Source organism: Glycine soja, chromosome 2, assembly GCF_004193775.1.
Source record: "Glycine soja cultivar W05 chromosome 2, ASM419377v2, whole genome shotgun sequence".
Taxonomy (NCBI): domain Eukaryota; kingdom Viridiplantae; phylum Streptophyta; class Magnoliopsida; order Fabales; family Fabaceae; genus Glycine; species Glycine soja.
In genome coordinates this window covers 15,818,102-15,833,756 of record NC_041003.1, presented here as the reverse complement: position 1 = coordinate 15,833,756, position 15,655 = coordinate 15,818,102, and the positions used below count along the sequence as shown (strand labels likewise).

The 15,655-nt window shown below is 32.9% G+C and overlaps 1 protein-coding gene across 1 annotated transcript; it reads right to left on the bottom strand.

Moving 5' to 3' along the window:
• Positions 1-1,892: 1,892 nt before the first annotated feature.
• On the bottom strand, positions 1,893-2,695 carry LOC114390762 (nuclear transcription factor Y subunit B-5-like). Its single transcript, XM_028351642.1, has one exon. The coding sequence runs from the start codon at positions 2,627-2,629 to the stop codon at positions 2,186-2,188; it is 444 nt and encodes a 147-aa protein (XP_028207443.1). The 5' UTR covers positions 2,630-2,695; the 3' UTR covers positions 1,893-2,185.
• Positions 2,696-15,655: the final 12,960 nt, after the last annotated feature.

Below are 15,655 nucleotides of genomic sequence, written 5' to 3'. Positions count from 1 at the left end.
CCTCAAATTGCTCAGTGAATAATTTTATGAAAAAATACAAATATCCACTCACTTTATCTATTGTTTCATTTCCACTCTATTTTCTTTATATTTTTTTATCTTTCTTTTTCATAATATCACTTATTATATATATATATATATATATATATATATATATATATATATATATATATGACCTTTTTATTTTACTTAATTTTTTCCTCTCTAATTTTCTTCTTATTTTTTCTCTTTTCTCCCCCTCAACCCACCTCATTTTCGGGTGAATGTTTACCACTCTTCATAACGATCGAATTGTGTCATCATAAATATATTAAGTATGAAATTATATTTATGAGAAAGAAATTCATGAGTGTTTTTGGCGTAAGAAAAAGTTCTTATTTTATATCATTTAGTGTGGGATACCTTCTTTATTTAGTAATAATGTCCTACTTAACTAGCGTATTGGGTTAAGTGAAAACTCTTTCCTTTTTTACTTCAAAAGTACCTTAAAACTTTCCCATCAGAAACAAGCATGTAAAGATTTGTAACAAAAATTCCTACGGATACAAAAAAGAAGAAAATTTGTAACAAAAATTATACTCTACCAAATATGGCATGGCCTTAGCTCAAGCTTGGTTTGAATTGAACATTGGGAATAAGGAATTGAGCATATTTATATTGCATTATATCATAACTGTATATATTTAAAAAAAAAGAACATTTTTAATTGTTTTTAAAATAAAAGAATATCGATCTGAAATTCCACGTCACCTTTCTCCTTACTTCAGTTTCTAATTTCGTTCAAGATCAAACGCTGTCTAATGAATCCGCTAATCCTTTACCTTTAGTGATCAAACAGAAATGTGAGTCTTAATTAATTACCATTATGTGTAGTCCATGTTGAATTTTTTTTTTGGTTACATGTTGATGTAAAAGTTATAATAATATATCAAAATTATTTTTAGAAATTATCAGTCAATTCACCTCTGTTGCTTCAAATAGTGAAGAATTTAGTTTTTTTTTTAAGACTGTGGATTCGAGTGATGTGAATAATAACAAAAAAAAAAGTTATTTTGAGATATTTGTTTCCTTAGTTGAGTTCAACTAACTCTACTCATCAGATTACTTGATGCTCAAAGTTGCTTCAAAATAGCAGGATTTGAGTCCCTAAAAAAACTGAAACAATTAAAACAGGAACCAGCTAGGACAAAAGCAAAGTGGTCGAAAAAAACAAAACAAGGTTCTGAATATTGAGGGTTTTAAATCCAAAAAACAAGAAAGAAACAATTAATAAGCACAATTAGACTTGGAAATAACCAAAACAGTTCAACAAAACAAAAACCTTTAGCATCAATCATAGATATGCTAATTGCAAGAAAAAAACAATCATAAAAAACACGTCAATTACATATCTGATATTCATATGCACAAGAAAACATATTTTCATCGAATGAATCCATCATATCTCTTACTTAGGGTAAAAAGCAATCAGTTTTCGAAATGGAGAAATCCCTAATTGTATCTCGATTAGCTGACAATTACACACTGATTAATAAGATCCAAATCACAGAAAGAGGTTAATCTGTTAGCTGTATACTATTATGATTAGTGATAGCATTAATATTTTGGCTCTTTGATGCTCCCAGCTCTCTCCTTCACAACTCCAAGTCCAGCTCCAAGCATAGGAGGAGAGTACCTCAAAAGTTTTCTTTTCCATTCTCCTATTTTCTCAATCACTTATAGCAGGGCATTTTATAAGTACTCATGTCTTTATTACTCGTCGCTGAACTTAGAAAAATGGAGATCGAGCTGAGAGCTGGGATGCTACCTTAGCTAATTAATGTTCAAATTAAGATATTCAAATTCCCAATTTTCAAGTCAAGATGATGTGGGAGAACATTGATGCTCATGACTTCTGGAAATGATTCAAGCTTATTATTGGATAGACAAATACAAAGATTAGTTGTAACTCACATGATTCTCAAGCTACCATGTGTTCATCTAGTGTAATTTCAACCCTTGATGAAAATATCAGGTCTAAAACACGTGAGTATGCATACATGACTCACGTCATATATATATCACATAAGGATACAAGCACCTTGAGTATCTCAAATTCAGGAGAAAACTAGAAGATCAGATTAACAACTATCAATCACATTGATCATGGGAATTGGAGAAAGAGTTCACCTTCCACATAATTAATTTATATGTTTGCAATGTTGTTTTCATAAGTGTTGTTGTTACCCTTATTTTGATTTGCTCTCTCCCCTTCGAACTCCCTATACTTATGCAAGTACCTTTTAAGTGGCTCAGAGTAGTCATCAAACCCTAGGGTAGCAAGGGCCCAGCAAATATCGTCGCCATTCACGGTCTTGCGCTTCTCCTTGTGACACTTGTCAGAAGCTTCCCCAGTGACAAAGCTAATGAACTCGGACACACATTCTTGCATGGTTTCTTTAGCTTCCTTTGAGATCTTGGCGTTAGGAGGAAGGATTTGCTTCATGATGCGCCCCACATTTGCTATTGGAAGCAACCGATCTTGCTCTTTAATCACCTCATCTTGTGCAGAGGTGTCACTTGCAGCTGCCGTGAAGTTGTACTTAAAGCCTTCTCTCTCTAAGACTTTGCCTATGTTGTTGTCACCCATCTGTTTACTTTAGTCCTCTCAAACACAGACACGTTACTCTCAGCTTTGGTCAAGTATACCCGATATATGCTTGTATATGTGTAGTTTTATACTCAGTCAGAAGTTACTGTTTATAAAGTTTATAAGATATGGTGAATAAATTTTTTATTATAAAATTTTATTTTATATATTTGTGTATTAATTATTTTTTATTAATATATATCTTAAATTGTATCTTTTCTCTCATACGAAGATATAAGAAGATTCATAATAAAATTAAATATAAATTTTAAAAAATATATTATAATTATAGATAAATTTATTGTTAATAATTAAATTAATTAAGTTTCTTAATAAATATAAATTAGTTAATTATATATTATAATTTAGAATGGAAGAAGTATATTGTCAAATTTATGAATTAACTGACTCGAGCTAGTTATTTTAACTTAGTTGTTAGTGATTATGAATTTGAGTTTTAAATATATGTAATTATATTAAATATTATTTTTAAAAAAATTATTATTTACAACAGTGTTTTTCTAACTCGAATAAAATTATGCTCATAGAAATAAACATGTCTATGTCAAAAATATGATGATTATGCAAAAACGTGCATGTCTATGTGTATGCGCACCATGTGGCTATTTAACTCATTGATGACAAATGGCACTTCATGAACAGAACTAGGTTAGTTTTATAAGGGGACACAGTGGCAGGCAATTCCCTTTGTTGCTGAGAGTTAGGTTTATATCTTTTGAGATGGTATAACCTTACTTATGGATCTCAAAGTGTTCGTGGGGAAATTAATTCAACTTCCCGAGATCCTTGAAGAAATTGACTCAACTTATATATAATTATAGAGAGTGGTCCCCTTTACGTACCTTTCCTTTTATATCTTATCATATTTTATTATCAATTGACTCAATGCCATCCCTTTCCTTTTATAACTTATCATATTTAATTAATTTCTTTTACTAATGCTGTCCATAATTTCGAACCAAGTACAGTAAATAATGCCCTAAATTAAACTGAACTTGTGGACAATATGATTGCACGTTGCTGAGTATTGTTGGACACGATTACACGTATATATATATGTATATCCAAACACGTAGAAAGAAAATAAATTTAAAATAAAGTCTCTTGGATTACCTACTACTTATTACGTACATAATGTCACTTTTCCGGCAATAATAATAATGAATTAATCTTGGCAATCCTGTCCAAGTCTAATTCGATATAACCAAGGAAATATACTTCAGTTGATCAATTGAATGTATGAATATTTAATTTTTTATATTTACGGATAAAAAAAATCAATCTAACCAATTCATAATGATCATCGCATATTTAAGGATATAATGACTTGATACATTTGTCCATAAAAAATTATTTAGATAAATTTTTTTATAAATATTTATAAAAGAAATATATATATATATATATATATATATAATATGAAATGTTTTTTTATAAGTTAAAATTAATTTCTGCATAAATTAAAAATAAGTTCTAAAAACATTAATATTAATTTTTTTATACTAGTCTATGCATATCTGACCCCGACAAACGGACAAAGTCCTGTCTTACTGAAAATCAATTTTTTTTAAGACTGAAAATCATATTTGCCTCCTACTATATATAAGGTTTCAATGTGAAAAAAGAAAGATAATTAAGTGAAACATTTTATCTTAACAAAATGACAAGTTGATGAAGACACTTATTGTGCATTTAATGTCCCAACATACAGATACTTTTTTTCTTTGAAGAAAAAAAAAGGGAAGAACATGGCTATAAGCTCTTAACAAATACTTTTGAAGTGTGCCTATATATACCGGCCGGAGACCTTCTTAACAAAGATAAAATTGTTGAAACCTTGTAATCTCATGGCCATCCTGTGCTCCATGTTCTTAAAGTTCTTTATGTATTCAAAGAACAAAGACTTAAACATTATGCATCCATCTTTAACAAACGATTTAGTCAGTTAACTTTACCTTTATCTAAGTGATTTACATAGATGAAGCCTGAAGAAGCTTTGAGAGAAAGAATACTTACTTTATTACTTGAAGTGGGAAGTTAAATACTACTACTGTTGTATAAGCCTAAAGAGACCTGGAGCAAATAACACTTGTAATTGGTTTGGTGTAGAGTGAAAACTTGATGGTATGCGAATTAAGAAGACATGAACTAATATAAGGTTTCCTGAGTTTTTTCTCTCTTTTAATTCTTGATTATAATCTTTTAAGAAACTTTTGCATTCTTCACTGGCTATACTCTTAGTGGATATAGAGCATTTCCAAATTCTATTAAGCATCTTACCATCAAGCCCCCGAATATTGAAGCTACCTCAAGACAGGATAGAAGCAAAGTTAAAAGTTGAAGAGACAGAAGACTTGTTAATTTGTTTAAGCTTTTTATTATTTTTTTTAAGAGTTTTTAATTTTATTTTAATTAAATATTTTCTGCTTTTTTGTGTGTTGTCTAAATTTTTTTTTTTAATAAGAAGCAATTTTTTTAATGTCCTAAGGAGGTAATTAACAAGGTTTTAAGTTTTAGCAGAAGGTCTTCCTCCCATTAGAAAGAAAGTTCTCCTCCAACTTCACACACTGCCAAACACTCCCCATCCATTTCCCATGCTAGCTATTACACCTTCCTCATTTTTCGAAATGTCAAATAATATTGGGAACCCAACTTCAAGCGTTCTATTGTTTATGCTCTAAGGTAGTGTTTGTTTTGGAAAAGAAAAAAGATTCAACAATTTATAAGAATAATTCAATAATTTCTTAAATAATCATTTCAATTCAATCAATAAATTTGATAAATTATTCGTTGAAAATAAAAATAAACGAGGAAATAATATTTCTGGAAATATTATTCTCATTAACATCTTTGAACTAATTAACATTTCTTGAATTATTTTAAAATTCATTTCAATTAAAAAATAAAAAAATCAAATCAAACAAAGTTGAAAGTAGAAAATTATGTTAGACAATAACTACTATTCTCGTGAGAATATAATTAATATTCCCACCCATTTACATGGAAATAGAAAGTGAAGAAGTAATGTGTAATATATATTTTTGAAAATAGAACATGTCTCATGAGAATAATTTTTAATACTCATACCAAGCATGGAAATGATACATTCCCAACTTATATTCCAGGAAATACATTTGTATAACTTGAAACAAATGGCTCATAAAACTAAACCAAAGGGGGAAGAATTTGGGAGTAATTTTAAGAATGCAATGTTATTCCACATCCGAGCTTTTTCATAATATATATATTTTTTTTATAAAGAAAAGATTAGATGTGTTGGATTTTAAAACTCACCGGAATCAAAACATGCCTAGAAACTTATTGAACACTTACAAAAGATATTCTGGAAAAATCAATAATTTGATCATTCATAAAAATAAGAGTAATTATCAACTTTCCATTTTTCTTGTTGAATTTATCAACTTCCCATTGCATGCTTAAGACATGTTAAATGTCACTTGAAATGGACTAATATTAATGAAACCAAGTGTCAACAAATGTTTAACTGAAATTTACTTTCTCCATAATAATAATAAAAAAAAAGTTTGTCTTGTTCAGTTGCGCCCGCCCTCACGTATCCAGCTCCTAAATAACCTCCAAAATTATACACATACACATGTACCAAATTATTTTAAGAAGATAAAAAATTAAAAACAAAAAAAATACGATCGTAATGGTAGACTGATCCTTTGCAAATCTAACATAATTATATCATTTCATGAGGCGCATATTAATTGACGAGTCGTTATCTCAATCATGATTCTTTCAAAACTCTTTTTTCACTCTTTTTTTTTTGTGTGTGGAACCTTTTTCACATTCTTCATACAATGAAAATGACACAAGTTATGACTTCATTAATTAGTACTAGTGCCATTTATTAAAGGGAGCGTGTGATCCCCTATGTGAGCCAACGCTACGATACCTATTACGCCTAGATGCTTGTGTTTCATATACGAAGTATGAAATCGACGCACTTAATCGGATCAGAACCAATCAATACTCGGAAAAATAATAGAAAAAATAAGTGGGAAGAAATTGGTTCCTGCTCTAATATATAATTAAGTCAAAACATGTCCTCTGAAAGGAATATGATAGCAAAGTTTATATCTTTTTTTATTTTTTAAAAGATGTCGATCGGTCTCTAAAGTGATTAGAAAAAAGGAACACATCATTCAATTTTGCATGTTCATGAACGCAACCTTGTATGATCTTACCAGTTTTTTAAGTAAACAACAACCACACTGAAAATAAAGATTGATTGGATGATTAACAAGAAAGAAAAAAAAAATCACATATTCAATTATTTCTTCTAAAAAAAACTAACAATCTAACGATTTTTCAATAATAATAAAAAACAACAACCATAATAACAAGGAACAGATCCATAATAGTCATAGCATCATTATCATATAAATATTAATTAAGATGCATATATTTTAATTGGCCCTCAAGGAGCTCATTATTTTCTTTAGGAATTCAAATCATACAAGTTTTCACACTAATTAACAAGGCCAGATTTAGTAACAATATAAATAAATTAAAGCAGACGGAGGAGAAACTGAGAATAAAGTTTCTAAATTGGGGTATATATCATCGATCACTAAGTTGCTTTTGGTGAGAGTTCTTAATAGTTTTGTTGGGTTCAAAGGTTTGACAGATAAAATAACATAATATAATTTTAGGAAGATTTGCAAACACCCCGGAAAAGAAAATGAGTAACAACTAACAAGTGGAAAACCTTCGTTTCTGATTTATAACCCAAACGGCCAAACCCCTAATAAACATGAATTTAAAATAAAAACGTGTATATTTGTCTTATTTCCAGTGCGCGTATATCCCCGCATAACTGATCTTTTTCTTTTCTTTTATCTTTTCCTTTCTCTGCTCTTCGTATATATATTGAGAAAATAATAGTCTACTTTGATACCTCTCATACATGCATGATATAAAAATCCCCATTGATTTCAATTATTACACAAGAATATATTGATTTAACTTTCTCAAAAACGAGATACCATCGATCGTAGAGTAATATTGTGGGATTGTATGGGGATGAATTAGATCTTTTTTAAAAAAAAAAATTAAAGACTAATAAGTGGTACAAGAAAAAAAAATGTACCATTTTCTTAGCAATATGCAAGTTGTTATAAAATTAATAAAGTGAAAGTGTGATTATGGCCTGGATGCCTTTGTACTTATTCTGATATTAAAATATCACCCAAGGAAGTTAATTGCCATATATGCATGGTAGATCTATTGTACTTATAGGGGCAAAGAGCTAGAAAGATTTTTCGTCCAACTAAAGCTCTTGGCGTGAGATCACTGTTGCGGAACATGGTGTGTGGTCCTTCATATAACAATATAGAAAAGTTGCATTTATATGCAGGGATGGATATATATAATATTGGGAAGCAGACAATCCAAAAAACATAGTTATGGCCCTCACTTGTGTGGATCAATGGATGTAAGTATTATTGTTAAGTATTCATTACCGGATTAAAATTAAGCATAAATTGCCAAGTCCTAAATAAGAAAGACTTTTTCTCTAACGTCCTTCAATGTTACAACTTATAGGTTATGTGCTTTTATTTTGACACAACTAGAATTTTCAAGTTAAGTTTTGGTCGGTTCTAATATATGTATTTTTTTATTTGTTAGTTTTTATTAAAAACGTCGGTGGCAGAAATTCTAACATACGATCGTTTCCTCTTTCCTTTTTTTTCCATCCTTAAACCTCTAATTCTCAATTATCAAATCAATTTTATAACTCCTCAAATATATGTACCTACACATGCTTGTTGATGCTTCCTTCTGTAATTTTCTTTAGGGTGATGGCTTCGTAAACATTATTGTAAAATTTGGTACGTAAGTACATTAATTCCAAGGTACTGGTATGGAAATTTAAACACAAGCCTGTGACCTGCAACTAAATAATTTTTCAATGGACTAATTGATAAATTAAAGAAATAAAACAGACCTATTATCAATGAGTAAGGCTAAGATTTGATCTGGGATTCTTTGTCACAACTTGGGACAATAAACTAATATAAACCTGAAAGTGGGTGTAGGCACATGACTGGGAAAAAGACTTTTGTTTTGGGTACAGAACTACGAAAGAGACTTTGGCAAACCCAAAAGGGTTATTAAAGCTCTCTATGATGGAGCTAAAGAAATTCATACATTCCAAATCTTTTCTATTTTCAAGCTGACCTTCCTTCCCACTTTGGTTAGGATTCTCGGTCCTTGATCCCTAACTAGTTCCCACTCAATTATATAGTGGGTATCTATGCTGATATTATTTTATTTTGAATCTTCTGCAACGGCTAACCCTCACCATTAAATGTTTAAAAGGTTTAATTTTGAAATCCCTATTTTTTAAACAAAAGAAATTTTCAGCATAAAAAATTAAAGATCTTTTGTGTAAGACTTGAAGCTATTAATATTAGAGAGTTGGGTTCTTGCTAGCTAGTCAATGATAAACTTAAATATGTTTTATTAATATTTCTAAATATAATAATTTAATATTAATTTGGTCTCTTCTTAAATCCAACAGTAACTCTAGATAGAATTACTCCGTTGTGTATAAATTCAGCAAAAAAACACTCCGTTGTGTATATTGTATAAAGAAAATGTTTTTGTCAGGAGTATTTTTTGAAAACATGGAGTGAAAATAGCAAAAAATGAGTGGGAATAGCCCCCAATGGCTCTGTGTATAATTATCCTCAGCCCAAAATAATTACTGGGCATCAAGTGGACCAAAAGGAAGTGGATAAAAGTCCTTTTTGAAATAACTCCTTTAGTTGAACAAAAATGAGGTTCTGTTTAGCTCACTTAATTCCTCTCTCCCGCATGGTTTTATGGGTAATTGAACAAGGGATCTCAAAATAGGTTAAACGCAAACGACTCAACTCATTTAACCCATCAAAATGGATTGAGTTGGCTTAATTCAACCTTTTAACCTACATAACCCGCCAGTTCAACAAGTCAAAGGGTGAGTTGGGTTGGATCGATATGTCTAGTTAAGTTTTTTTTTTTTTGTTAAATATTTATCTGTATTGTTTGGTTAAATATTAGTATTTTATTAGGCAAAATGTTCTGTGAACAACTATTAATTTTATGTTTTTTGTTGTTTTCTGTATTACATTTATTTAACTCGTCATAATAGTTTCTAAAGAGTATTTGTACCAAGGTAATTTAGCATAGTTGGATTATTTATATTTTTTTTGTTTATGTAGTATGTAACATATGAGTCATTGTTATGATTGGGAATTCGAGGACCCAGAACCTCCGAGAGAACGAGAGAGAGAGAAGATGAGAGAAACGTGATTTTCTTCCTATTCCTTTCTTTATTTACATGAGCTTTTATATTCTCAAAGAAATTCTAAACCCTAACAGAATCAGTTACAAGCTTAACTACTTCTAGAACCTTCTGCACCTCTTAACAGACGGTTAGATGTCAACAGTTTCCATGCACGATGCTTATCGCACGTAGTCATCCAAACGTGCCGGTATCTTCATCTTTCTGATGGGCCTTCCCCCATGCTGCTGTTCCCTTACTAGTCGCAGCCCTTGTTCTTCCTTGACCACCCCACCTGCTACTTGCACCCTATCCTCAATAGGTGTAACACTCCCTTGCCCTTCAAAGAACACCTTGTCCTCAAGGTGATGAAGCTTTTTAAAGGGTGTCCATTCTTCCCACGAAGCTTCTTCGAGTGGAAGATCCTTCCATTGAACGAGCACCATGCGTTTTGGGCCTTCTTCTGACAAAATTGTCTTTGTTGCTACGATGGCTAAGGGAACGATGATGGGGTCGTTATCCATAGCCGTGGGGGGAAGAGCAACTGAATCCTGTGGTGGGTCAGTGGACACGAAGGGTTTAAGGAGCGAAACGTGGAACACGTTGTGGATGCATGATTGCTCCGGCAACAGCAACTGGTACGCCACCTTCCCCATTTGAGCCGTGATTCGAAAGGGTCCGTAATACCTTTTATTCAGCTTCGAATACGTCGTGTCTGTGACTGAAGCTTGACGTCGTGGTCTGAGCTTAGCCAAGACCCAGTCCCCTACTTTCAATTCCTCCTCACGCCTATGTTTATCCGCCATCATCTTCATTCGTGCTTGAGCTTTACTCAGCTTTACTGTGTCTACCTTTGCGGTCCCCGATATGTAGTGGGGAAAACTTGGAGGCTTCCTACCAAAGGTAACCTTAAATGGAGTCACTCCGGTGGCTGAGTGACATGAAGTGTTATAGGACCATTCGGCCCATAACAAGAAACACCCCCACCGTGAAGGTTTCTGATGAACGAATGCTCGTAAATACTGTTCCACAATGCGGTTAGCCACCTCCGTTTGCCCGTCTGATTGCGGATGGTAAGCAGAGCTGAGGCGAAGCTTCGTCCCACTGAGAGAGAAGAGTTCTTTCCAGAATTGGCTTACAAATAGTGGATCACGATCGGACACGATGCTTCTCGGCATTCCGTGTAATCTTCCTACTATTTCCATGAATAACTCAGTCACCGTTCGTGCATTATGATGTGTGGGTAACATACTAAGGCCCAGTCCCTTCGAAAACCTATCTACAATCACCAGGATGCAAGTGTTTCCCTTGTATGCAGGTAACCCAACAATAAAATCCATGGATAAATCCTCCCATGGTTGCACCGGTACCGGTAGAGGACACAGCAATCCAGCGGGTTTCCTGTTGTCATACTTGGTATATTGACATGTCAAGCAACTGGTGATGAAAGCTCGTGTATCGGTTCTAATGGAGTCCCAAGTGAAGCTCTCTTGGAGACGATGAAGCGTCTTCTGTATACCCATATGGCCCCCCGTGGGTGATTGATGGAATTCCTCAAGAAGTGGTTTAATGAAGGACGAGTTTGATGGAATCCATATGCGACCTTTGTGTAAGATCAATCCAGAAGCTATTGTGTAGTCTGGGTGTGCCTCAGGTTCTTGTTGAACTCCCTAAAGGTTGAGTTGGACTCCATTTCCTTGCGGAGATCCTCGAGGAAATCGAACTGAGGCATGGATAACAATAAAAACGATGCTGGAGTTTCCTCCTCAATCCTCGATAACGCGTCTGCCACGACATTAGCTCGACCTGCACGATATTGAATCGTGAAATCATAACCCAGCAAACGTGCCAAGTAGCGGTGTTGTTCCGGCGTCTGAACCGTTTGACTCATAAGCTCTCTCAGGCTACGGTGATCAGTGACTATAGTGAACTTGTGACCTAACAAGTATTGCCTCCATTTCTTGACGGCGGAGGTTATGGCCGCAAGCTCTCTGACATACGTTGAAGCGTTCCTCAACCTCGGACAAAATTGTTTACTGAAAAAGGAAATGGGATGGTTTTCCTGTGTAAGGACTGCTCCCATACCCGTTCCTGATGCATCCGTTTCTACAATGAATGGAATGTTGAAGTTGGGTAGAGCCAAAACTGGAGCAGCCATGATTGCTCCTTTAAGCTTTTGAAAGGCCTCACTGGCTAGCGGTGACCATTGGAATTGTGCGTGGCATAGCAGCTTTGTGAGTGGCACAACAATCGTAGCGTATCCTTGTATAAACCTTCTATAGAATCCCGCGAGGCCTAAGAATCCTTGTAGCGCCCTTGGAGATCGTGGTGTAGGCCAATCTTGAATGGCTTGAACTTTTTCCGGCACTGGTCGAACACCATCTCCGGCCACTACGTGACCCAAATATTCTACTTGCTCCTGAGCAGCGAATGTACACTTGGAGAGTTTCAATGAAAATTTCCCTGTTATCAGAATCTGAAAAGCATTTTCCAAGTGAGAGATGTGCTATGCGATGGTCTTGCTGTATATTAATATGTCATCGAAGAAAACGATGATATATTTTCGCAGGTATGGCCGGAATAGCTGGTTCATCGTGGATTGAAAAGAAGAGGGTGCATTACAAAGGCCAAAGGGCATTACTCGAAACTCGTAATGCCCTTGGTGCGTCCTAAACGCTGTTTTGTTGATATCTTCCTCCTTCATGAGGATTTGATGATACCCTTGCATCAAATCAAGCTTTGAGAACCGCCTAGCCCCTCCAAGCTCGTCTAAGAGTTCATCCACTGTCGGGATTGGAAACCGGTCTCGAATGGTCACTGCGTTTAAAGCTCTATAATCTACACAGAATCTCCACCCTCCGTCCTTCTTCTTGACGAGTAAAACGGGTGATGAAAATGGACTTGAGCTGGGTCGAATGAATCCCTTATCAAGCATTGTATTCACTTGGTCTTCTATCTCCTGTTTTTGATAATACGGGTATCGATAGGGTTTTACATTTACAGGTGCTGTGTTTGGTAACAGGTTTATTGAGTGGTCTGTGAGTCGTGAGGGTGGTAGGGATGATGGAGGTTGAAATAAGGAAGAATAACGGGTGATTAATGAGGTTACTTCTGGTAACGCATGATTTGCAGGCTGTATTGTGGTTTGGGCATCTATACGAATATGATAGAATGTACTTGCAGGGTTTGTGTAAAGTAGACGACGTAGCTGTGAGGGTGTTACCTGTTGCAGGTTTGTCTCTCGTTCTCCCTTCATCTCCACTAGCTTCCCTCCAGTGATGAACTTCATGTTTAATGAAGTATAATCTGTGAGTATTGGACCTAGAGTCTTCAACCATTGTACTCCGAGTACGACATCTGCGCCACTATCCTCAACAGGTGTAACAATCATCCATTTTTTTTATATAATCTTTATTTTTATTTTTTAATTATTTTTTTAATTTTAATGCATCAACCCAACTAAACTCACAATCGCCACTAGGATTGGGTTGAGATTTCCAACATAACATCCTTAAAACAGATTCAATCCAACTTGGTCCTTTTTAAGGGGATTGAGAACATTGAATGGAATTAGATTGAATTAACCTATTGTTTAATTATTTGAGTTTGAAACGAGAGAGAATAAAATATATTGTTGACTTATTTTATTTTATAAAATTATATAAATAAAAATAAAACTAGATAATATACAAAATATATTTGAATTTGAAATGAAATGAACTAATCATTTAAAATATTTTTTAATCGATTAAATTGATCTGATAAACAACTGTATATATAAAGGTTATAATTTTTCATATACTTTTTTCAATAATAGTTTTTCTAATTAAAAAAGCTGAGGGAGAGAAAAAGATAAATAAAGAGACAGTATCCTTCACTCCATGTTGATTTATGCTTAAGATGATGGAATAATATTAATAGTCATCAATTTCCCAACTATGTGTAAGACTATATGCAGGCTTGTTGAGCGACAAAATACTTTTCAATTTTCTTTATAATACATGCATTATTCGCCTAGTCGAAACATTTCCAAATCAAATTAAAATACTAATTCTATGTATTTCCTGTCCTTGGATAAAACAAAACACAATCGTCGAAGAACTATAAGATATGCTCATGAAAAAGAATAATCCATAAGGTTAATTTTATCAATAGAGCTACTTTGTCAGTGTCAGTTAGCAACCATATCAAATTAATAATTCTGAACAATCATCAGGAAACCGAAATTCTGTGGAACGTCATTGTAACTAGGGCTTACATTAATCAAAAAATTTGAGATAGTATAACTGAACTCGACAAGCTTCTGTGTTTATATTAGTGTAAGTATGCATGCCCTTCATCAAATATATCGATCTCTCTATCGATAATTTCAACGAGGTCTTTCTTATCGTTTATATTGGTGTAATTTAGCTCATGTCTGATATTCTAGTTTGTGTCTCTTTTTATTATTTTACAATTACGTACATTTAAGCGTGTGCTGTGTGGGAGCAGCAGTACTCAACATAAACAAAGGACAAAGATAACTTTTCTAAACGTGGGATTATGACTCCTTCAAGCAGTTACAATTTATAAACATGTCCTTTTACTTTCAATGATATTTAGCTAGTAATTAACAATTCTGATAATAGGTTATATGCTACCTTCGTTCTGAGTTTTTTGAGAAATTTATGTCTATTTTTATAATTATACTCCTTTTAAATTGTCTCTTACATTAATTACATTTTTACTAAAATAATTTTAATTACTTTACAATTTTGTAGTCAATAAAAAATAAATATTATTATAAATTAATAATATACTATTTTTTTCTCATGATAATTTTTTTTCTTAGTCAAATCTACTATAATGAACCATTTTTTTTCCTTTTTTATGCGGGTTGACAAAATTACATATCTACAGTTCTGTCACCTGAATTTGTCACAAAATGTGTTGTATCCTAAATGATTTTCGCATTATTAAAAATTAACATTATGAAACTAATGAATAAATCCTTAAAAACAATATCATCACATTCACAAACCTTTAAGTCTCTGTGTATATGCTCATTTGAAAGGTCGGAGAGAAAAATATTATATTTATGCCTTCAAACTATGGAATATTAAATGTACCGAAAAAAACTATAGAATATTAAGGATGTCATAGGACGATTTTGGTTAATGTCGTTGTGCCATAAAAAAAATGATCTAGCTAGGTTAACTCGCCAGCAACCCTCTTTTTTTTTTTTTTGTCTTTACTAACTACTTTATCCATTTTTTGTTTAAACTTTGAAGATACTTATTCGGCCCGTTTCATTTGACCTTTTGGTTCAAATGAGAAGCAAAGAGTCGGCTATGATATAAGTAATTTGAATTTAAGATCACTGATTATATTAGAACGATTATACACCAATTGATGCATATATGGTCACAGATCATCACCAATATGTGAATTAACTAGTATGTAATTATAGTAAATGTTTAAAACAAGGATGAATCTAAGGGGGAAAAGTAGGGATCTCCCCCCTCCTGACCCATATGAAAGAAGAGAAGGAAAAAAAATATTTATATATGAAAATAAATAAGAAAAAGTTAGTTGAGTTAGTGTTTGTTTAATTTTCTTATAGTAATAGATTCTAGTTCTAGTTTTATAGAGAAAATTACAATTTTTTTAAAACTCATTATTTATTAAAAATTAAGATATTTAAATAATTATGTAAAAAATATTCTCCC